Source organism: Crocuta crocuta, unplaced genomic scaffold, assembly GCF_008692635.1.
Source record: "Crocuta crocuta isolate KB4526 unplaced genomic scaffold, BGI_CrCroc_1.0 scaffold221, whole genome shotgun sequence".
Classification (NCBI taxonomy): Eukaryota; Metazoa; Chordata; class Mammalia; order Carnivora; family Hyaenidae; genus Crocuta; species Crocuta crocuta.
The window spans coordinates 4314873-4338309 of NW_027528610.1; the positions used below are offsets into that span (position 1 = coordinate 4314873).

General features: G+C 47.0%; 1 protein-coding gene across 4 annotated transcripts in view; it reads left to right on the top strand.

Annotated features, from left to right (window-relative positions):
* STS (steroid sulfatase) overlaps positions 1-23437 on the top strand; it is a 158309-nt gene that overhangs the window by 126859 nt on the left and 8013 nt on the right. For all 4 annotated transcript variants that reach the window (XM_077754704.1, XM_077754702.1, XM_077754701.1 and 1 more), the window contains 2 exons: positions 9782-9941; positions 16561-16682. In XM_077754704.1, coding sequence (XP_077610830.1) covers positions 9782-9941; positions 16561-16682 — 282 coding nt within the window. The remainder of the gene's footprint in view (positions 1-9781; positions 9942-16560; positions 16683-23437) is intronic.

Sequence of the window (23437 nt, forward strand, 5' to 3'; positions counted from 1 at the left end):
AATTAAGACTCATCGGCTGAGAGCTCTATCTACTTGGCATGTGGGGAGGTGTATGAGATGATTTGGTGCAAGAAGAAAAGAGGGTCAAGAAACAAACCCTAAAAACTCCTACCTGAAAGGTGGGATGGACAGTGATGTTATGATAAAGGCCATATTGACAGAGTGATTTGGGAAATTGGAAGAACGCTGGGAGAAGAGAAGATTCCAGGAAAGGCAAGGATCAGTAGACATCAGTACTGGTGAAGAGGCAAGGAAGATGAAGACGGGAGGCCTATTGCGTTTATTGTCCAGCGGAGGCTCACAAGTACATCTTCAGTGGAGATGCAGGCGGCAACGGCCGGATGGATGGGTAGGGGAGAAATTTCTCAGGTTCTTTTGAAAAATGTGTCTTCACAGGGAGCCAAGCCATTGTACACAAGACTTTGTCATGGCAAAGACTGGAGCATACTTGATGATCGGGGTCAACTTTAACTAGAGAGCTAACACACAAGGCATAACTGAGGTCAAATTGCAGAGAAGGTCAAGATTTATGGAGATCACATACATTTTTCATTAAGGTCTTACTGTGGAGATGTGAATTCATGTCAGATGGAAACTCATGGGAGTCAGTGTTTGGGAAGAATGTGATGGAAATGGTGTGTTATTACATGATCTGAGCGGGCGTGAGGACCACACAGAGAGGGAAAATAAGCAGGAAGCCCAAGCATAGTAGTGCCATTTGCAGTGATTGGAACTGTCCTCAGAAGCAGAAAATACTGCAGTTTGGGCCCCTGGGGGCAAGGTCTGTGGTTGGGTGCTGGGTGTTTAATTTACTGACTTTGGAGCTGGAGCGGATGGAAGCGACGTGGTCTAGTGTGGTCTGTGGAGAGGGAGGCTGAGTTTGCACGGCAGAAAAGGGGCAGAAAACCAGGAAAGATGTGGAAGTGCAGCGTACACGGAGGTGTGAGCAGGCAGGGAGCTGAGGTGCTTCGTGGTGAGGAGGTCATTTTCCTGCGTGAGATGGAAGGTGACGTTCTCAACTGAGGCTGGTAAGACTCTGGAGGAGGGGACTTGTGGAATGCCATTGATGAGGGAAATGGAAAGTCCTAGCAATGTTGACAGACAAAAAGAAGGTTGGAAATAAGAATTTCAAATCACTCCTAAAGGGTAGTCTTTTTTTTTTTAACCCAACAGTGCTTCTCATGGATTAATCATGATTTTGTTCATTCAAGAAATATATTCGACCCTATAATTTGGAAAATATTACGCTGTGGATTTCAGTTGATTAAGCACTGAATTAGACAGAGTTTGTTTCCAAGCACTCATGGTCCCGCTGGAATGATAAGATGCATACAGATTTGATTGTCAGGCATGCCGTAAACAAGGAACTTGAAAACTGCTGAGGAAATGGGCAGTAGGCAGACATCACCTGCAGTGGTGACCATGGGAGACTTGATTAAATAGGAGGGGCATGTTGTCCAGGCTTTTGAGGATGTCTAAAATGATTGGGGGTTGCAGAAAATCTGGAAGAGCAGACATCCAGGCACAGAACTTTCTAGAAGGCAAGAGGGGATGAGCTGTTTCCCAGGGCACTTAGGTGAGGCTTAGCTCAACCAAAGTATGATATTGCAGAAGTAGATCAGACCCAGGACACGGTTTGCTTGATGTTCTCAGCCACGATCCGTGTCTTAGTTTCTCATCTCGTAAGAGAGCTTCAGAAGGTGTCCAGTTGAGTGAAGAAAATGCGTTGTTACTAGAAGCCTCGCTGACATTTTGCCTCAATTTTGAAGGGGTTACAATTGTGGAATGAAGCTTGCTTGCTGCACTCACCCGTCCACACAATCTAAATTCAGATAATTCACGGTAGGGCTCAACCAGCTTCGGCACTAGGGCCGAAGGGGCCTGATGCCTGCTTTTATAAATAAAGTTTTATTGAGACGCAGCCACACTTATTCTTCGATTTCTCACAACGTGACAGTAGAGGTGAGTGTTGGGAAAGAAACCACCAAAGTAAGCTACCCCCTACCTGGCCCTTGAGAGAAGAGGTTCGCCAGTGCCTCCTCAGATGAGTGAGCAGTTTCAATGTCGTGCTCAAGGAGTTGTGCGTAACTCTTCACACTGAGTCAGTTCATTGTAAGAGTGTTTTTACAGTGCTTTACCCTTCATTTGAGCACTGGTATCAAGCTCTTTATTTTGCCCAGGTAATAGCCTCATAGAACCCAGATAATTCTGTCCTTTCTCCCATCTGTAATTTGTGGGCTTTAGTCCCTGGAGAGAATAAGTGAAGAAAAGCTTAAAATACAGCATCCTGGGGGAGAAAGCATTGAATGCCAGTTGTAGTTTTCACGTGTGTTATTGTGGTTTGCGTCCATGCCAGGAATCGATGTTACGAGGGCACGGAGGGGCCCTAGAGGCAAGAAATGGCAATGAGATTATTTCACAAAAGTCTGCCCAGATCAAGCATGAGAATGACTGGCATATGCTCTTGCCACTAGACGTGGTTTGACGTGCCACATGGCAGCACTACGAAGGACGAAAATAGAAGCTGGGGCTGGGCGCAGCTGCTCCTGACAAGAGTCTTGGAGTAAATGGTGGCATTTTCTCTGCACTTGCCTGGAGAAATTGGGGAACTCAGCCATCCTTCCTCTGTGACTTCTCATCATGGCAGAGTGCCATCGAGATGTTCGGTGTGTGACCTGCTCAGGCATTTTCAGGGGGAAAAAAAAGCAATCCAGATTTCTTACCCTGTTGTTCTTTCCTTTCTCCCCAGGCCACCTCCAACTTTCCTGCACCTACTTGTCCTCTGTGACCCCACTCAGACTCTGGGGCGGGGGGGTGGGGGTGCCTAGGTAACAGGTATTCCCCTTGTGGTTTCTCTGGACTCCCACTCACAGGCATCTGGGGTTCCTATAGCGTGAAATCCTTGTTCCTATTACTCTGTGTTCCCTGTGGGGTTCTGAGGATCAGGGAAACCGAGCATTCAGTAGCCCAGATTCTAGAGCTCTTCCTGGTGCCATCACTTGACCAAAGATTTCCAAGCTGTGAAATGGGGTAGCCACCCTGCAAGGGATGCTGGGAAAGGGACATGTTCATCTCTGCGGTGAACTTGAATAGTCCCTGGAACATGATGGGCTCCATCCTTATTCCCGGTCATTGTAAGTGATTGCTTAACAGACACCTGCGGAATGAATGGAGCCCACCACTGGAGATGCCGTGAACTCCACTCAGAGATAATCATGGCGGTGACTGGGAGGCAGCATGTGGTCCTGTTGGAGCCTGATGGACGCATTTTGCACACAGCCCTTCCTGTGAACTGTGGCGAGGGAAAGAAGACTGAGAGCTAAACCATCTGATGAGCAAGGCTATTTGCTCATAAACACATGCCTGGAAATGTGTGATCATATTTTACCAAACATGTTTTCTCCCTAAGCAGAGTGTGCACGGAGTGTTACAAAATTTTTTAATGTGTATTTTTTTTTTTTACCGTTCCTGTTGTGGAAAAAAAAAAAAAAACAAAAAACAAAACACAAAACAAAACACTCCTTTTACAGTTTTAGAAAATTGCCCGGGGTTTTGTTTATGGATTTGTTTCCTTCTGAATATCAATTCAGAACAGTAAGAAGAGTCACATGATGTTACACATAGTAGGTTCATAGCTTCCTGACAGAGAATCATGGTTCATCCCGAGTGTGATAGTTTGTCATCAAAAAAGTAGCTGGGGATGCCACCATACATCTGGTCCAGACAGCCCTCACATGCAGGCAGTCAGTGAATGGCTGGGCCCCGAGGGCTGCACACACACTGCTTCCCATAGTCCCTTTCTTGACGGTGCTCAGTGCTCAGAGCACTGCATCTGAGCAGAGGAAGCCCCTTCGCTGTGCTCACGCAGAACTGTAGCTCCCCGGGGACTGTTTGTGGCTAGGAGCTCTGTCGGGGATCTTAGATCTCTGGTGGGGTGTGACCTGTCTAGGGCCCCTCCAGGACTTTGGTGGTGATTTCAGGGTGGCCCTACATCTACTCTTGTACACTTTTCTGCCATCACCCGGAGGTTTGGGATCTCAGAGCAGAGTTCCCAGAGCAGATTCCTGAGATTTGAATCCTGATATACACACAGCTTGGATGAGCCTGTAGATTTCTGTGGCACTGTCTGCAGTGTGGGTGGGTGAGTGCCTGTATAAGTGCGTGGGCACTGCCACTCATAAAACCAAATAGGAAAGACTATTTGGTTTTCTTATGGGGAAGTGGAGTCACGTTTGCAGAATAAAAACAAGTATCTCCTTTGCTGATTTTTTCAGCTTTTTTTCAAGGATAGCTAATAAAAATTATATATATTTAAGATCTACAACTTGATGTTGGGGTATATGTATAGGTTGTAAAATGATACCCACAGTCAATTTATGTAACATACCCATGACTTCATAAGGTTACCATTTTTTTAACCTATTTGTGTGTGTGGTAAGAATGAGTAAGATCTGCTCTCACCAGGCTTCACATATGCAGTGATGCAGTGCAGTGTGGTTAGCTGCAGCCCCCAAGCTGCCCGTTAGATCCCAGAACTTACTCAACTTTGTACCCTTTGAGCAATATGTCCCAATTTCCCAGGTGCCTGCCAGTGCCAGCCATCATTCTACTCTCTGCTTCTGTTAGTCTGACTAATTTATCTTTCTGTGTCTGGCTCACTTCACTTGCCATGATGTTCTCCAGGTTCCCCCATGCTGTTTCAAATGGCTGTACTTCCTTCTTTTCTATGCTTGGTGTTCCTGTGTGTGTGTGTGTGTGTGTGTGTGTGTGTGTGTGTGTCTGTCTGTCTGTGTCTCTGTGTCTTTGTGTCTGTGTATGACTTCACATTTTTAGTATGCATTCATCCATTGATGGGCATTTAGTTTATTTCCATATCTTGGCTGTTGGGACAAAAGATTAGTGTTGGAGATGATGTGGAGAAAAGGGGACCCTCATGCAGTGTTGCTGGGAATGCGTATTGGAGCGATCACCGTGGAAAACAGTATGGAGTTTCCTCAAGAGATTAAAAACAGAGCTACCATACAATCCAGCAATCCTACTGCTGGGTACATATCCAAAGGAAATGAAGTCAGAATTTTGAAGAGACATCTGCACCCCACGTTTACTCCAAGACATGGAAATCTACTAAGACGTGGAACGTTGATACTTCCCCATGCCTCCTTGCATGTGGATTTGCACTGGGTGTCCCTTGACCTTCACCTGGTGAGCCCCAGTCAACCATCCTTGGACATTGCCATTTTCCTTAAAGAAGATGTACCTGCTGACTCCTGGGAGGGTAAAAAAATGTGTTCAGTGTTGTGGTTCTTAATCCTGTGATTCAGACTTTTCTTTCTGAGTTTCTTTTTTTTTTTAATGTTTTTATTTATTTTGAGAGAGAGAGGGAGGAAGGGAAAGGGAGAGAGATAGAGAGAGAGGGGAAAAGGGAGGGGGAGGGAGGAACAGGGGAGGGGCAGAGAGAGAGAGAGAATCCCAAGCAGGCTCTGTACCTTCAGGACCTACCTGCTCTCAGCCTCTTAGCTGTTACATCTACACAACAGAGAGTGGCATTAGCACCACCGTGGGGTGGTAGGAGGATTCAGTGAGATGAAATGCATATTATAGACCATCGGAGTTTGCGCCCATATGTGGGCAGTGATGGTCACACCCTCATGGGGTAGACGTAAGGAATTAGTGATGAAGTGCAGGTCATAGTCCATATCGCATAGTACATGATCAATAAAGTGTAGCCATTAGAAAGAGTATATATAAAACCCTGTGGAATCATTCACATAATTCTCGCTGCTTTGTTCTAGAGAATGCCAAGTGCTTAGTCAACCGGGGAAACACACGTGTATTTATATCATCTATATGTGTGTCTTGAGTGCAGTTTTTACTTTGGATCAGTATAGCTTGACAGAATTACAGAGATATTAAGGATGGATACTGTTTTTCCCAGCTTCGTCCAGTGTTAACTTTCTGCGTAACCATTGTCAGTTGTCAAGAAATTAACTTTAGGGAGGGGGCGCCTGGGTGGCTCAGTTGGTGTTGCGTCCGATATCAGCTCAGGTCATGAATTCACTGCTCAGGAATTCGAGCCCCACATCAGGTTCTGTATTGACAGCTCAGAGCCTGGAGTCTGCCTCAGATTTTGTCTCCATTTCTCTCTGCCCCTCCTCTGCTCACTCGCTCTTTCTTTCAAAAAAAAAAAAAAAAAAACATATAAAAATTTTTAAAAAGAAATTAACCTTGATACATTACTGTTAACTATACATTTTGCACTAAAGCACTTTTCTGTTTTAGAATCCATTGTGCAATGCCACACTGCATCTAGAAGACAAATTTTTAATCTGGTATTTTGGTCTACCTTCTGATTTATTTGTTTTTTGTTAACCAAGGGGGAAAGAAATATATACACTAGATCTTAAACAAAATCTTTGTTATGTAGCAAACTTATTTTGTTCTTAAATTTACAGTGAAGTTCAATGGGCATGATCTAGTCGAAGGATAAACATGAAAATCCCATGAGTTTTATCTACAAAGATAACCTTGAAAGTTCTGTGACCTTGATCTAGGAGAAGGATGGTCATGTGTGTATCCTATCAGCTGGATCCCACAGAAGGAGAAACATGTAAAACTTATTTGATGCTCATATAGAAGGATAGTCATGTGTATATTCTACAAGATTAATCTTGCAGAGGGATAAACAGATGAAAATCCTATGAGGTTCTGGAAGAATAGCAGGTGCATATTCTTTGAGTTTGAACTTGAAGAAGAATAAGATTTCAGTCTCTGATTTTGATCCAGTAGAATTGATATAAAGAGTTCCATGAGCTTGGTCTAGTACAATAGGTGAAACTTTTACGAGCTTCATCTGGTAAGCATATCCTATGAGTTAAATCTTATAAAAAGATAAACAGATGGAAAATCTCTGAGTTTAATATAGTAGGATAAGCAAGGGAAAATATTATGAGGTTCATCTAATGGAAGGATAAACAAGTGAAAATTGTCTGAGGTTCACCCGGTAGAAGGATTCACATGTGCATAAGCTGTGAGATCTTGAAGAATGAACAGATGGAATTCTTTGGGCTTGATCTAGTTGATGGGTAAGCGAATTTAAATTCTGTGAGCTTGATCTAGTACGAGGATAAACAGATGAGTTTATGAGCTTGATTTAGTATATGAATAAATGGGTTTAAAATCTAAGATAAGCAGGTGAAAATCCTATTATCTTGATCTGGTAGAAGCGTAAGCAGGTGCACATTCCGGATTTGATCCCGTAGAAGGATACGCAGGTGCAGTGCTGTAAGCCTGGTCTATTATATGCATAAGCAAGTGACGCCTCTCTGTGCGCAGTCTCGTAGAAGGAGAACTGGACTAACTCACACCTTGAGGGTCCACCTGCAACTCACTCAGCTACCCACTGCTTGAATAAATTATGGCAAATTATTTGAACTTCCCTGTTCTTTGATGTGGTATCTGTGATGCAAGAGTAGCAGTATTTGTCAGATAATTAACTGAAGATCGTGCTGAAAAGATGTAATGCGACACTTTTAACTTCTCTTGGAGGCCGTCATTCATAGAAACTGCAGTTGATAATGTGAATTTATATGTGTTTACCCTGACGTCTGTGCGTATAAAACATTTAGTGCCTGGAGTTTAAAGATCTTGCTTGTAAGAGGAGTTCAGTCTACAGTCATCAGCTACAGTTCATTCTGCAATGGTCAGAATTCAGTGTACAGTCATCAGAAACCAGCATTAAGATGTGAAGCTTTGTTTCAAGCCCCTTAAGCTGCTGTTTCCCATAGTCCATTTTTAAACTTAAATATTTTTAAAATATTTTTTTAATTTTTTAAATATTTTTAAAAATTTATTTCCGAGAGAAAGAGAGAGAGACAGCGTGAGAAGGGGAGGGTCAGAGAGAGGGAGATACAGAATCTGAAATAGGCTCCAGGCTCTGAGCTGTCAGCACAGAGCCCAGTGCAGGGCTCAAACCCACAAACCATGAGATCATGACCTGAGCTGAAGTCAGATGCTTAACCGACTGAGCCACCCAGGTGCCCCAATATTTATTTATTTTTGAGATATAGGCCGAGTGAGAGCAGAGCACCGGAGAGAGAGGAAGACACAGAATCAGAAGCAGGCTCCATGCTCTGAGCCATCAGCACAGAGCCTGATATGGGCCTCGAAACCACAAATCGTGAGATTTGTTTGACGCTCAACTCTCTGAGCCAGCAAGGCACCCCAGTTTTTAAAATTTAAATGGCACTTCCATCCTTTGTCAACCATGCATCACACTTGGATTCTGTTCCTACTGCACATCAGTTTCTCTCTCTACTTGTTCATTTAATTTAACTCTTGACTTCAATATTCTTATAAAGCTTGAAAAAATATTTTCAAGTAGCTGAACAGCCATTCACTCCCTTCCCTCCAGCCCAACTTCCAGAGGTGATTATTCCTGTGGTGTTAATCAGTGCTCAGCGCGTTTTAAAGCTGTGGGGAACTGCTTCAGGGGGAAGTCGCACATCTGGGTTTGCACCTGTCCGTGTGCTAACTGCATAGCCTCACCCCTCTGGGCTCTCGTGCTGGCATGCCCGTGTCCCTCTGGGGGCGTTAGTTGTAGGCCTGGGAGAGCCTCATGTCTGCAGAGCCATTCCTGACGGAGCTCACCATTCCATCCTCTCCTCACACCCCTTTCACGCTCTATTTGCTTATGGTCAAGTCACTTCCTTTGGGCGAAGCTCGTTTCTTCACCTAAACAGTAAGAGCTGTCCTGCTGGTAAAATAATAGCAGTGGTGGAAATGGCCATTTTGGGTGCTCTTCTTCCATTCCAGTCACTGGATGTGACGCTTGGGGTGACTCCATGTAATTCTCAACCTAACATACTGGGGAAACTGAGGCACCAATGTCTGAGCCACAGAGCTGACATTTTCCTTTCTTGTGGAATATGTAAATGCACTAACAAATACTGTAAATGCAGTGGCTCAAAACAACTCGGGTTGCTTGTCTTATAGTTGTGGGGTTCAGATGCCCAAGATGGATTCTCCCGTGCAATGCTCTGTGTTGGCAGCTGCTCCTTTGTGAAGGCTCCAGGGGAGAATGTGTTTCTGTGCGGTTTCCAGCATCTGCAGGCTCCTGCTTGGCCTGGGCACCTTCGTCCATCTTCAAGGCCACCCGCATACCGCCTTCCAGCCTCTCTCTCACAAAAGATGCGGGGGTTTTCTAATGGTGCAACAGTGTCATCAACTAACACACAAGGAACCTAGAGATCACTTCCTGGGAAGTTGGAAATCTGGAAATGTTCAGTGGGAGAAAGACCAGTGGACTTATAATGACTGGGAGACCCATCCCACAAGTCCTGTTCCCAGCCTTCCAGAATAATCTCTGGTCTGAGAGATGTCGAGGATTTAGGCATGGGCATTTTGGGGTGCCGTTACTTTGTCTACTAATCTGGTGAGAAGTAGAAATGGAATGTCAACTTTGTGACTCCAGGTCATTGAGCTGAGTCCTCTCTTGCTGTGAGAGTTGAGTCTCCCTGACCACAGCCCTAGTTCATGACCCCCGGCCAGTGCTGGCCGCATGCCATCCATAGTAGTGGCCATATTGTACGTGGGTTTTCTCACCCCCATGTATGCTCTATTGCTCACACATTTCTCACTAATCCATGTAACTACAGCCCTTATTTCTTCCATATCCCCTGCCCCATGTTGAACATTGAAGAACGTGTCGAAATGAGCCTTAAACCAAGCTTTGCAAAGACATACATCTTCCTCTTGTCTCTTTTTTCTTTCTTTGACGTTTTAGGGGGAAAAGCAAACAACTGGGAAGGGGGTATCCGGGTTCCTGGCATTCTTCGGTGGCCGGGAGTGATACAGGCCGGACTAGAGATTGACGAGCCAACGAGCAACATGGACCTCTTTCCGACGGTGGCCGCACTGGCGGGAGCCCCGCTGCCCGAGGACAGGTACTGTGACCCGGAGCCTTTTGCTGTTGTCTCCCTCGCATCCGCCAGGCGAGCGTGTCTGCCTTGCCGGCACGACGGCGCGCTACCTGCCGCTGGACTTGTTACCCACGTCCCGTTATGGGACTTACCAGTGGGGCCGCCGGTATAAAAATGCCATCAAGCCCGTTATCCCAGTGGGTAGTAAAGTCTGAGGTGTGGTGTGGTTGCGCAGTCCTTGGTTTTCACGAACCGAGCACTTTGAGCATCCCCCTGACCCTGGCTCTCCCACCGTGCCCTCCGCAGGGAGCTGGCGGCTGCCTCTTTTACACCCCCCACCCCCACACCGTGTTTTTGCTTCCCTCCGGTCCCACTCCACTGCTCTTTTCCGCAGCAGCAAGAAAGGCAGCTGGCTCCCCAGTTAACGGCCCTCCCTCCCAGCGTGCCTTCAGTTAGCTCGTTCTAAATGAAGCGTCTTTCTCTTAAATTTAAATACAACTTCGTATGACATTGCCAATGGTTTCTTCTTAAATACAACTTCATATGACATTGCCAATGGTTTCTTCTTAAGTGTTATTACCAATCTGAAGAGTTTTAAGGGAAGCACGCTGATTAATTGTTTTCATTAGTTTGGTGGCAGGCCAGGCTAATGTCATGCAGGCGGGCTGCAAATCTTGTTTAAACTCTGCTGCCAGGAGAACCCGGGCAACCAGAGACAGAACCACAGCCCGGCCGGCGCTGAGTCCCAGGATGGGTTTGCCCAGATCCCGTTGCTGTTAAGCTTGTCTCACCGCTCACACTTTCCTTAATGTTTTCAAGCTTGTTGTTTAGGTGTATCTTCCCCACCGCAGACACACACGTGTGCACTATACACAGCTTCGGAGAGCTCAGCCCTTCTCAAACTTTGTGGTCCCAACACCCACTTACTTTCTTGAGTGACTGAGGAACCCAAAGAGGTTTTGTGTATGTGGGTTATGCCCATCCACCTTTATCATATGAGCAATTAAATCAGAAACAAAATTCAGCACATGAGAGCACCGAGTACACGTTCGATCCGCTGACAGTATGATGCCCTGTCCCGCCATGAGTGCCCTGGAAAATTCCACTGTGCGCTCCTGGAGGATCTGCAGTGCAAAGTCAGAGAGCGTTTGGTGTTCTCATGAAAACAGGCTTGACCTCGCAGACGTCTTGGAGGGGTCCCCAGGGGTCTCTGTGCCACTGTTGAGAGCATGTGGCTTAGAGGAGGTTGGGCTCAGACCTGGGCTTCACTGCTGGGTAAGAGTTTAACATAGTGGACCTGGATTCGTCGCCTGGAATGTGGGGTCAACATCGATGCTGACCTTGCAGGCTCGATGGGCAGACTAAAGTCACAAGAGCATGTGGATATCAGCCATTTTCATTTTTCTCGCCATGTTGTTGGGGGGGGGAGTTCATCAGTCCAGTTCTTCCTTATTCCACATTTAATATGCATCTGGGACCACAGAATCCTAAGATTTGAGGGCCGAAGGGGACTTTTAGGATCTACTTTGTTCAAACTACTCTTTTTCTGCCTTAATGACAGATAGAAAACATGGCAGCAGAAAGTCATAAAAACTCTTTCGTTATGTAGAGCCAGAAATCTCTCTTTCCATCTCATCTACTGATTTGCTCTTGTTCTTACCATTGGCGTAAAACTTAATCTTTCCTTAAGTAGCTCACACAGAGTGTTCAGGTAATTTCATTAATTACATTTTTCTCTCATGGCTCATAATATTAAAATCAGCAGTACCTTTGCTTTCCCACTGTCTTTAAATGGGTTCCCATGCAATTGGGCAAACGCAAGGAACGGACAAGGTCAGAGACGGAGGAAGATCCGTCAAGGGAGATCTTGCTAGTGGCGCCTCCCGCCCACCCCAGTCTGAGGCTCACGGAAGTCAGCCTGTTTTCCTTGCACATGTCCATTGAAGAGGGAGGCGACCTCTCTCTTTGGCAGGCTCAAAATATTTTATGTGTGAGCCATGGCACTGGTAAGAGCCCCTCCACAATATTGAAGATTCTTCTTATGGATCTCACTGTTTCACCCAAGTCATTGAGATGATGTCGTCTCCAGTTTGAGGTGTAAGCCTGATAAGATGCCACCATAATCCTAGAGATGGCAACAGATGAGAAGACAGAAATCTGCCTCTGGGTCCTTCCTAGAAATACAGCGATCACGCGATACCTTATTTAAATCACGGTGCCAGCCAGGTCCAGAAAACATCCTTGTATATCTCTGCCCTGGAGACTTGGAACATGTAACAGAATGATTCTCTCCGGGCTGACTCTTTCCCACCAGGGGCCATCTGTGAATGCCTGGAGATATTGCTGATTGTCTTGACTCAGTGTTACCGGCATCTAATGGTGTCCAGAGGCCAGCGATGCTGCTAAACATCCTACGAGGCACAAGACATCTTCCCACAGCAAAGAATAGCTCAGCCAGATATGTTAATAGTGCTGAGTTTGACAAACCCTGCTTGGAGGCTCCTTATTACTCTTTTATGGGAAATATTGTTAAAATAGATTAACCTCATCAAAACCTTTCAATGAAAGCATCTAGACAGCATTCCCATGTGGATATCCATCGATAAATGATACGCAAATATCCACCCTTTAGAAAATAACCTTAACTCTGTCTCACAAAGATTGGTGGAAATCAGCCTCCCCGATTTCTTACTTGAGCAGTAGTAAATTTACATCCCTCAGGACAATTATCAACTCACTTCAAGGTTGAACCCGAGCTGTCTGATGGGACTTAACGAGGTGCCCTCACATCTTTCCCGTGTTTTGTTGGAACAGGAGGATTTCTGTTCAAAAGACCCCTAGCCTTCAGGTACAACCTTGTCATTCTTCAGAAGTATTTTGTGTCTGGTGGCTGGCTTTCCTGACCAATCAGAGCCCAGTAGGAGATGAGAAGCCCTTCAGCGCAGGATTCTTACTTAGGTCAAAAGAGCAGTGGTTCGGGGATACACAGAAGAGGTTTTCGCTTTGCAAGGTCTCAGAGCTACAGAGAGAATCATTCTCTGATTCGCCCCCGTGGCGCTGTACGAGATTCCTCTCCACAGTGGATTTGCCTTCACACAGCCTTCAGTGATTCATTTGCATTCCGCCACACAGGTTTATCAAAAGAACTTTTGGTGGCCATTACCCCAGGCACATTCAGAAAAATCATGCCCCCTGTGTCTCCAAATGAGCTAATTCTGGAAATAAACAGAGGACAGCCTTTGTGTGTGTGTGTGTGTGTGCACGCGCACAATGTAAAGCATAGGCAATGGGCTTACCTAAGAATAATACAATAACAAATGCATTAATTCACACAAATGAAGAACCTTCCCATCAGGCACATCTTTGCAAGCAGATAGACCATCACCATAGTCAGTCGGTGACCAAGATCCTGGTTCACAGATGTTGCTGATAAAGAATTGCAACATGCCATAAGCGGCGAAGCCTGTGGTAATGACCTAAATTCTGCCCATAGCCCATTCAGCTGGGAGGGAAGAAGAGGGGGTATTGATGTCTTTGAGAATCAGATTTTGAGGGTGAAATATTTAGATCTCCTATCGCTAAGTAAAATACATTTAGATCTCCTAAATAAAATTTAGATCTCCCAAATAACATAAAATAAAATTTGAATTTTTTCAAGTTAGGAAAAGAAATCCATGCTTGAACGCTCAATATCATTTTTGTCTAATGAAGACGAGGGAAGTGACTTCATTCTTCCCTTTAATGTTGCTTCCCGGTGGCCAGGTGACTGCGGAAGACTTATTTCAGTAGAGTCCCGCAGTAAAACTAGCTCCCCTGCATTTGGCGGAAGAGGTGAAACTCTTCATGTTGTACAGGTACTCATGTCTGATCTTGCTTTCTATTTAAATTAGGCAGGGTGCTTAATGTGTACAAATGGAAGCATTTTTTATATTATGAAAATAAGTCTTGTTTCCTTGCAGTTTCCTGTGGTTTATTAAAGGCACACATACGTTCTTTGAAAAAAAAAAAAAGTCTCCTTTACTATTATTGTCTACAGTGAAGAAATGAGTTTATTGTGAATATCACACAGATATCTTACCAACATTGTGCCCAAAAGAACCTCTTTGTCAGTCCCCAAAACCCTGTTTGGTCTGTTCTCCCCCCTCTGCAAAGCTTTCTGCTTTCCTGTGATCCCTAAATCCTCTGAGAGCTGGCAAGGCAGAGTGAATGACATTCAGGCAGAGTGAGTGACACCCAGGCAGAGGCAAGGACATCCAGGCAGAGTGACTGATGTCCACGCAGAGGCAAGGACACCCAGGCAGAGTATGCACTGGTTCACAACTAAAAGGCCAGCACATCCAGGGGGCGAATGAAGTCACTGCAGCCCAAGGAAAGTTTCTGAAAGATGCTCTTTGCAATGATGTGACAATTGTCCCCGTGGTATTTAATTTGATGTGACATTCTGAAATCAGCTGCCTGGAAGTGAGTGCTTAAAATCATGACCATGATTGCAGGTCAGGAGCTCGTGGACAGTGTTTCTACCTCACTTTCCAAATTAGAAACAATTTCAAAGGAACACATCTTTCGGAGAATCAAGCGGATGCTACAAAGGACCTCATGCAGTTTCGTTGCAGTGACTGTCTGTGCACACTTGCTATGAAAACTTGAATTCGCCGGCTGAGGAGTCCCAATTAAGAGGCTTCTCAATAGAAAAGAGCAACACTTCATGTCACTCTGAGAATGTCTTGTCCCCATTTTCCCACACATGGTGACGTTACGGGAACATTTCCGCCCGGGCCGCATCAGGGGAAATGTGCTGTCTCCGGGTTATTGCCACGGCTAACAGCGACTCTCACGTGCCTTTTAAAACAATCGCCAGTGTTTTGATAGCTCCGACGCCATTTGAAAGTTGAACGCAGTGGGGTTGCTTCTGATGTTTCATAGCAGAAATGAGCCTCTCTCTGACAAGCCATCTTTCTGTAGCACTCTTAAACAGTGGCTTTCACAGCGTTGTGATTTATTGTGCGCTTCTAGGTAGGAGCGTGTTTTAGGATGTTAAACAAAGAAAACAATGAGATCTCTCTCTACATCCAAAGAAAAAGGGGATAGAGGTAGATATTAAGCTCCAGGAATGGATGTTTGGTCTCCATCCCTAGCGGTCCGGGAAAGCCCTGCTCTGCACGTTAGGTGGAGGTGCAGGGAAGGGGTCATGTCCCTCTGTGTCCCCTCCTGCTGGTCGTTTTCCACCACTGGGGGCTTCTGTTGAGGTGCCGACAGCAGCACACCGCATCTCATCCCTTCCTTTCTTAACACCCTGTTCAGGATTGCATATTGGTAAGGACTGCGCCTTTCTCCGAAGGGATTTGGAAAGACCCAGGTATAATCACTGCCATTTCAGGATAGAAACAGTATTTCAGAGAGCGTGCAGATTCTGAATAGAAGCGTGTCTCTACCTTTTCTCTCCTCCTCCTGGGGACAAGGGCCAAGTCTGCCTTTTGTTCTTATTCTTAGCTCATGATAATAGAATATTTTCATTCCATGGGCTTGCATGGAGCACGTGATTAATAATGAGGGTTGAGGCTGGAGAAATGCTAAGCAACGATACTATAATTATATTACTAGGGTTTTAGTGACACCAAATAAGCCACACACGAAGCTCAGTGGACACAGGGCCTTTCAAGAACGCTAACCTAATACAGAACCAGGTTCGACTTCCGGCTTCTGAATTCCTCCTAATAAGGGATGACAGGGATGGAGTGATTTTCCCCGGAGAAAGATCATCCTCAGCTGAGACTATCGAACATTGCAGAGTAGCTCTCTGCCCCTTGTTTTGATGGCCTGGCCCTAATGGTGTCAATGACTTGAGGTGCTCTAGTGGCTGTTGATGTATGTTTAACGCAAGACAAAACGTCAGGCTTTTCCCCTTTATTTTAAATGCCAAATAATCTTATTTTGCTCATAACCGGTTGTATGTCATCAATTGTTTGCAGTCAGGAAAGTTCCTCTTGGTCTAGTTAGATAGCCAGTCATAGAAGAGGTACTTGTATCTGGGAACATGCATCCAAAGGGTTTATAGTATCATCAGCACTATTATTCATTTACAAATGAATTCATTCTGATTTAGAAATGTGCCTCCATTGATGTCTGTCAATCCAAGCTGCTCTCACAGTAAATACTACCTTTTCATAACACAAATCGTTAGATACTCTTATTTTCACTAGAGCTGTACTTTGGGAATAAAGTTTTCTGTGTGCCAAGGCAGCAGGCAGAAGTTGGGCTTAGGATGAGCAGCAGGGGGAGCAGTTGAGAGCACGGATACCCAATCAGCTGGGTTCCCATCCAGTGGGCTGGTTCAAGCCACATGACCTTGGACTTGCACTTTCTGGCCAGTGTTTCCTCAACTCATCACGATGGGATGATAATGGTCCCAACTCCTCATGCAACTTAGAGGATTGAGTGAGTTGATACGAGAGCAGAATTGGCCCCGGGAAATTGCATATGGCGCCCGACAGGGGTCAGTGAGTGTTCTTTGTGTTGGTTGCTTAATTATGACCAGGTGACTCTGTCGTGCTCTCATTTGCTGGAAGGGCAGCTCAAACGTTGTGGTGGTTTTGGATGATGTGGCCGTTCACCACCTGATGCCTGGCTTCGATGTGTCCCACAGAATCATTGATGGACGTGACCTGATGCCCCTGGTTCAAGGGAGAACAGAGCACTCCGATCACGAGTTTCTCTTCCATTACTGCAACTTCTACTTAAATGCCGTGCGCTGGCACCCTCGGAACAGTGAGTAACACAGACCTTCCCACGCTTCTGGTTGGCTTGCGATCGGGGCCATGCAAGTCGGTGAAATGGCAAGGGGGCTTTGCTCCGCCTGCGGCCAGGGGGTGCCCAGCCCTGTGGCCATGCTTTGTTCGCAGCTCATGCTCCTCCTGTGTTTCTCTGGTTCCCTGGGGTCCCGTTGTTGTGCAGGCGCGACAGTGTGACCCAGGCACTCACTCCTGAGCCACTCTGACTCCCAGGCAGAGGAAGCCCCAGGTGGCAGCTCCCTTTCTTTGTGCCCCGCTGGCTGCCACCTTCCTGCTCCTTGTGACTCCGGGTCTCAGCCCCCATGCTCCCTGCAGGCTTGTGATTCGTGTCTGCAGCTTCCTGTGCCCGGAAGGACTCTCCTTCTCTGGCCTTCTCAGTGCCCCCCAAAGCCCACTGAAGACGGCCCTCATGCCTACCGTCCCAGCACTTGGCACCCGCGGGAGCTTTGCGCTGTCACGTAGAATGGCGTCTGTGTGGGCACGTGACCCTCGTGCAGAGTGGCGTTGACACGGTCACACGGCCGTCATGCACAATGGCGCTGGTGTGGTCACACGAAGCTCTCTCCAAAGCCTCAGAGATGACGGGTCCTGAGCTGGATTTAGATCTTTAAAAGCACAGTCCAAACGCTCTGATGTCATCGTACGTGCCACACTGGGTGTCGTTTAAACTGTGCCCTGGACCCGAAAGTCGGGTTTTCTGATGCCGGTTTTTGAGTTGTATTTGTAGCGGGCGTGAAGGATCAGAGTGGTCGTCCTAAGTGCAGGGACGGGCTTCAGGTGTCTCTCTGTATCTTTAATGTTTGAATCACAGTGACGTCCGCAGCCCTAAGGTGCACGGAGTCCGGAAAGCTGGCAACTGACTGGGCCAGTATTGTCCGTGCAGGGGAGGGGTGTTGAGGGCAGGCCACCCGTTCCATCTTCAGAGCTGAAGGAAGACTCCCATTTCTCTGTTGCCCCTTGGGTCCTGCTCCTGGACGCTACGCTCTGCGGGGACCTCCCACCCGATGGCTCCTTCCTGATCTCCGTGATTCCCACACTGGTTTTCAACACCACACACTCCCCACCCCCTCACCCCGCCCATTTACCAAAGGCTTATTTAAAGAGCAGCGTCTGCATGATTTTTCAAGTGGAAGATCACAAGCCTCTCATTAGCCACAGAAATGACAGCAGGTTCACCCCCACAGTATCTAGTGTAACTCCGGGCCCCTTCCTTGCAATGTTTTCTGGGAGATACGGAAGAGAGAAACGGTGAGTTTAGGATTCTAGACCTGGGACGGTTCTGTTTCCCTCTCCCGTCGCCGTGTCTGTGACTCCAAACCTCGGTGGGGACACGGTGGCTTCTTTAGATTAATTCACACTTTGAGGTGTGAGTCATCCAGTGAATGAGAGCTCTAGTCCTTCCCACTTCTGGGGACAGGAAGCCTGCGAGGACTGTGGCTCTCCGCTGAGTAAGGAAGCGCGACATCCTGTCTGGAACCTTGGGTAAGTGCATTGACACAGCGCCAGCCCCCCACCCGCACCCCCAGGCAGAGAACGGAAGGGACAGATTGGACCAGGGGCTGGGGAAACACACTCTGTGGAGGAGGAAAGACAAAGGGGACAGAGGGAGCCAGAAAAGAGGGGTAGGTGAGAAAAACAAGACCCAGAGTCCGAGAGGGAGCTGGCCCTCGGATGAAATTCGCTTCCCAGACACACACAAGTGACATTCCCTCCTGTGCGCTCCCTGAAGGCTGCTGCCCCGAACGGTCAACAGGAAAGCAGGTGTTACACCGTTAGTGCTGGACACAGCTGTGCCGCTCAGGGCTGCACACACCATGGATTTTTGAGTCCTCTCCTACTTCCTCTAGGTGACACCTGAAACTCGGTAACGATGTTTGTGTGGCACCGTCGCACGTGGCTTTGTGGGTGATTATTCGCTACTTCATCTGTCTATTAATTCAGCCAGTATTTTTCAGCACCTACTATGTGACATCCGATGTGCTAGAATAGTATCTGTCAGCGAGTAAAACATACCAGATTCCCTGCCTGTGACACCTTAGACCATGCTGTGCGGCGGGCGCTCTCATGTGCCTTGACCACAGAGGTGAGAAGGGAATGTGTGACTCTCACCCGCCTGCAGTTACCTGTCAACCAGAGGAGACAAAGGCAACTAGTGCCAGCCGGGTGGGTCAGCCTCACTCCGCGCAGCTCTCCTTTGGTAGGAGATGGTCCGCGATTGCTGGGCTCCCTAATTCTTAGAGAACGGAGGTCGCAGTCTGAGCTGGGAAGACTTTATTAGAGAAGAAAAGAGAAATGTAGGATCAGGATTTAGTCACAGCAGGGCCATGCCGGAGCCAGCCCCTGGAAGGTCGGGAACCTTTCCGGCGCGCCGTTAAACCGTTGCTAACGTGAGCTCAGCCGCACCGGGAGTATTTGCACTCCAGGAATCCGCAGGCACAGACGACCCTGGCTTTCTCCCTCTCTCACAGAGGAAGCGAGCCTCCCAGCCACCCTCTGGCTCCAGAAAATGACCACGGATGTTTTTAACGTCCAATGTCCATTTGTCCTGATTCATTGGAGGCCTGCGTATTGCAATTCCAGACTTATTAAGTACTTATTTTGCAAACACTGAGAGCTAGAATTCCATTTCCTCCCTTTTGAAATACGAATCCCGTTCAACTGTTACACGCAATGTCTTCTCTATAATTCACTAATTCCATAATTATAATAATTCTATAATTTAGTTGTCTCAGCAAGTTGAACGGCATAATTAAATCATGAGCTAATATGATTACTCCCATTACACTGTAAAAGGACTCACAAAAGCATTATTATAACGTGCATCGCCTTTCTTACATTAAAATGGGAATTTTGAATTAAAATGTCCTGTGCAAAGTGTATTAAAAGCCTTGCCTTTAAGTTAGGGTGTGTGAGTTGATGGGAATTAAAAATTCAGTGCAATGGCAGCTTGATTTTATGGATAAAATTTATCTTAGGAAGCAGGTAGACACTTGGCTTCAGGGTCCAGTCACAGATTTCTGAGCTTATGAATCCAGTGTATAAACTCCACACTCGTGTTAATGGCTAAGTACCCTGTTCATGTAGTCACACAGAAATCCATGGGATGTGGTCATCCCGAGGCTCAGCGCAAAGGGCCTCACAAATCTGGCTACTGGTTTTTTTGGTTTGTTTTTATTTTGAGAGAGAGAGAGAGCAAGCTTAAGGGGCAGAGAGAAAGAGAGGGAGAGAGAAGCCCGCTTAAGCAGGCTCCGCACTGTCAGCCCAGAGACTAACACAGAACTTGATCTCATGAACCATGAGATTATGACCTGAGCTGAGGTCAAGAGTCAGACACTTAACCGACTGAGCTACCCAGGTGCCCCCCAGCTACTTTTTCATTTCAAGTTTGAAACCGTTTTTCTGTGATTAAAAAAAAAAAAAAAAAAAACTTAAAAAGAAATCACAACAAAACCCTGTAGGATAATAGAATTGATTCTAAACACATGTGTTTGTATCCAGAAGGTACCTTCTTTCGAAATAGGAGAGAAGGAAGGTTTATTTTTTTTCAATTATGCAATCTCGTTTATTATTGTAATCTTTGTAATGAATATGCAGATCTCGTGAACTCCTTTCTGTTTGGTGTGCCAGTAAAAGAGAGAAAGTTTAAAATCAAACCAGCATTGCTCTGGCAGGTAAAGCAAAATGCTTGCTTTGCTGACTGTCTCAAGTTTTCACACACTTTAGAAATGAAATTTGCCTCTAACGCACACCTAAGAAAAGAGAATGTTCTACACGCAGCTGCTTGTGCCTCGTGGGTTGATGGTTAACCTGCGCAACAAAGCTGTGCTTGGCTTTCGTCGTCATTAGTCATTCCGTGGGATGCCCTTCCCGCCCTGATTGCTGGGAATGGGATTTGAGGGATCGGGAAGGAAAAATGCAGGTTGAAACCGTGGCAACGTGGGCTGCAGTATCTGCGGTGGAGGCCTGGTTCAGACTTGTCTGTGGTGCAGCGAACCTCCTGGCCCCAGACGGTCAGTCATGTGGCAGGTGGATAGACCACGGCAGGGAGACATGGAAGCCTGAGGGTTCCCTTTTCCCCCGTGAATACCTCCGCCAAATGCCACGACGCACCCTCTGGGCTTGTGGGCACACACGTGGGCGTGGCCCCACCTGCCTCCTGGGCGCACCAGCAGGGACGGGACGCGGATGGACTAACGGCTCAGGCTACGTGTCCCCGAACGCACGGATTCCACTTAGGCAGCTGGGGAGAAGTGACACAGAGGATGGAGAAGGCTTTCCTGAAAGTGTGAGACTTTCATTTCATTTATTTTATCTCATTAGCGCTCAGGCTCTCAGCAACGGGCTGCACTTCCCGGCTGTGCGTTTCCCTTAATGGGGGGAAAAAAAAAACCCTCATAAATGGATTTCGTTTTCTTCAACATAGTCCATTAAATGTGTGCTTTCATACAGCACTTTATATTACCTTATATTAGACAGTATTAGGCAGGTTTTAAAATAGACAACCAGAGACGCCCGGCGGGCCCAGTTGAGAGCATGCAACTCTTGATCTCGGGGTTGTGAGTTCGAGCCCCAAGTTGGGTGCTGAGATCACTTAACAATAAAATCTTTAGAACAGACATCCACTTTTCTGCTAAAGGTTTCGTCAGCCTGACCTAACATTTCATTAATACCGTGGATGAAAAACATACCAGCTGTGACTTTGGTTAATTTGTCACAATGCAAACTTACTTCCTTATGAAGACAGAATAAATCCACATTACATTTTCTTTCTTGAATACCGAAACGCAGTGTTTGGGATGTTCAAAGACGCGCTTGGATCTTAGTTCAGAAGCTAGCTTGTTCTCATCTTACCAGACGGCCTGTCTTCCGCCCCTTTCGCCCTGCATACTGGGTCCCGCCGTTTCATTGTCTATAGTTTCGTGCCTTCTTTTTCTCTGGCTTGAGCACGAGGTGTATCTCACTTCTCTGGGTGTGGCTGCTTATGTCTAGAACTTGGTCCTGATTTGCTTCTTTCTGCCGTCGGACCCCGTGTTTGCTGCAGGGACTGATTAGTCCTAAGCAAGGCACGTCCTATGTGACAACTAATTGTGTCTTCCTGGGCCGTGGGTCTTCTATACAAGACTGTTTTAGACGCAGTTATATACTTTGCCGCCTGTTAATCTTTCCGTCTTCCAATTTGTCACCTTTCTGTATGGGTGGCCGTGATCTATCTTTTTAAAACATACTTTCTGGGGCGCCTGGGTGGCTTAATCAGTTAAGCTTCCGACTTCAGCTCAGGTTGTGATCTCATGGTTCATGGGTTTGAGCCCCGCGTCAGGCTCTGTGCTGACAGCTCGGAGCCTGGAACCTGCTTCAGATTGATGTCTCCTGCCTCTGCTTGTGCTTTGTCTCTCTCTCTCAAAAATAAATAATAAACATTAAAAATTTTTTTGAATGAAAACGTACTTCCTAACCGCATACCCTGGCATCTCTTCCTTACATCCTGGCTGTCACACACGCTGCAACACACTTTGCATTGATACCTCTTCTAATCCTTAGAATTATGAGATTTTGATGATGTTAGCGTCTGCTTTGTCTGAAGCAGGAAAGAAAAAGGAACAGTAACGTACAACAGAGGGAAGTTCCTCTTTCCATCTCACGAGCAACGAGTAGAGGTGCATGGTCTACGCAGTGTCAGGGTACAAACTCCACGGTCTCCACCAGCACCTGGAAAATGGAACAGCGTCTCTTGTTGAATGGTGATAGGGTCCCCCGAAGGGCGGCGGCAAGGAGGAATGGGTGGGGAAGATTAGACAGAAAGGGTACAGGTCAGTTTTCTCCCAGGCAATATGTGGGGAGTCCCTGAAGGAAATCCACTGGCCAGAAGTTGGATACCTGTCCACACCTGGCTTCCAAGGAGGCTGGGAAGTGGAGGCTTCACTGAGGTCATCCGTGTGCCCATGTAGCACTTGCTGAGTGCGGGAGGCTGAGACACAGGCAGCTGTGTCTCCACAGCTGTTTCTCTCATTTATAGCTGGGGAGACACAGGTGTAGGAAGCCAGGTAGCGGGCATGCGGTAACACAGTTGACGGCAAAGTTGGATTCATGGCCAACACCGTCTGCCTGCAGGATTTGCCCCCACCCCCACCCCGTGCATGGGAATGTGTTGACCGGACACAGTAAGTTCTTCCACGCACAATCAGAAGACGGTCCTCTGTCCCGTCCGCCGTCTCCACACCTCCAGCTGTGGGCTCTTCCTGGGATTCCTCCGTGCCTCCTTTGTCCCTAAGTGTAGCCTTCCTCGGGGCCGTCGGCTCTGGTCTTCCAGCATTGGCTCCACACCCGACCCCCACCCTCTCAGCTGTCCTCACCGTCCCCCGGTGGACTTCCCTGAAGGCTCAGCTGACTGGTGTGTGCCACCCTCGCTCCTTAGGACTGCTCGGTGCTTGATGCCCAGAGACCCCAAGACAGAGGTATTTGCAGGGTTTCCGATAATGTCACTCACGTGTCTGCCATCAACAGACACCTCCCAGCAGCCTGGCCGTGTGTCGTGATGGCGGCTCTGCTGGGCACTGCGTGATGTCAGACAGGATGTCCCCGGGGGTGGGGGGGACAGTAGAATGCGCCGGGCCTTCCCTCTGCCCATGATGACAGCTGGCTTCTTCCCCTCTCAGCCCCGCTCAGTTCATCATCTCATCGGTTAATTTACCCAACACAGGCCGAGGGACCATCTCTTCTGTGAAAGGTGCTAGG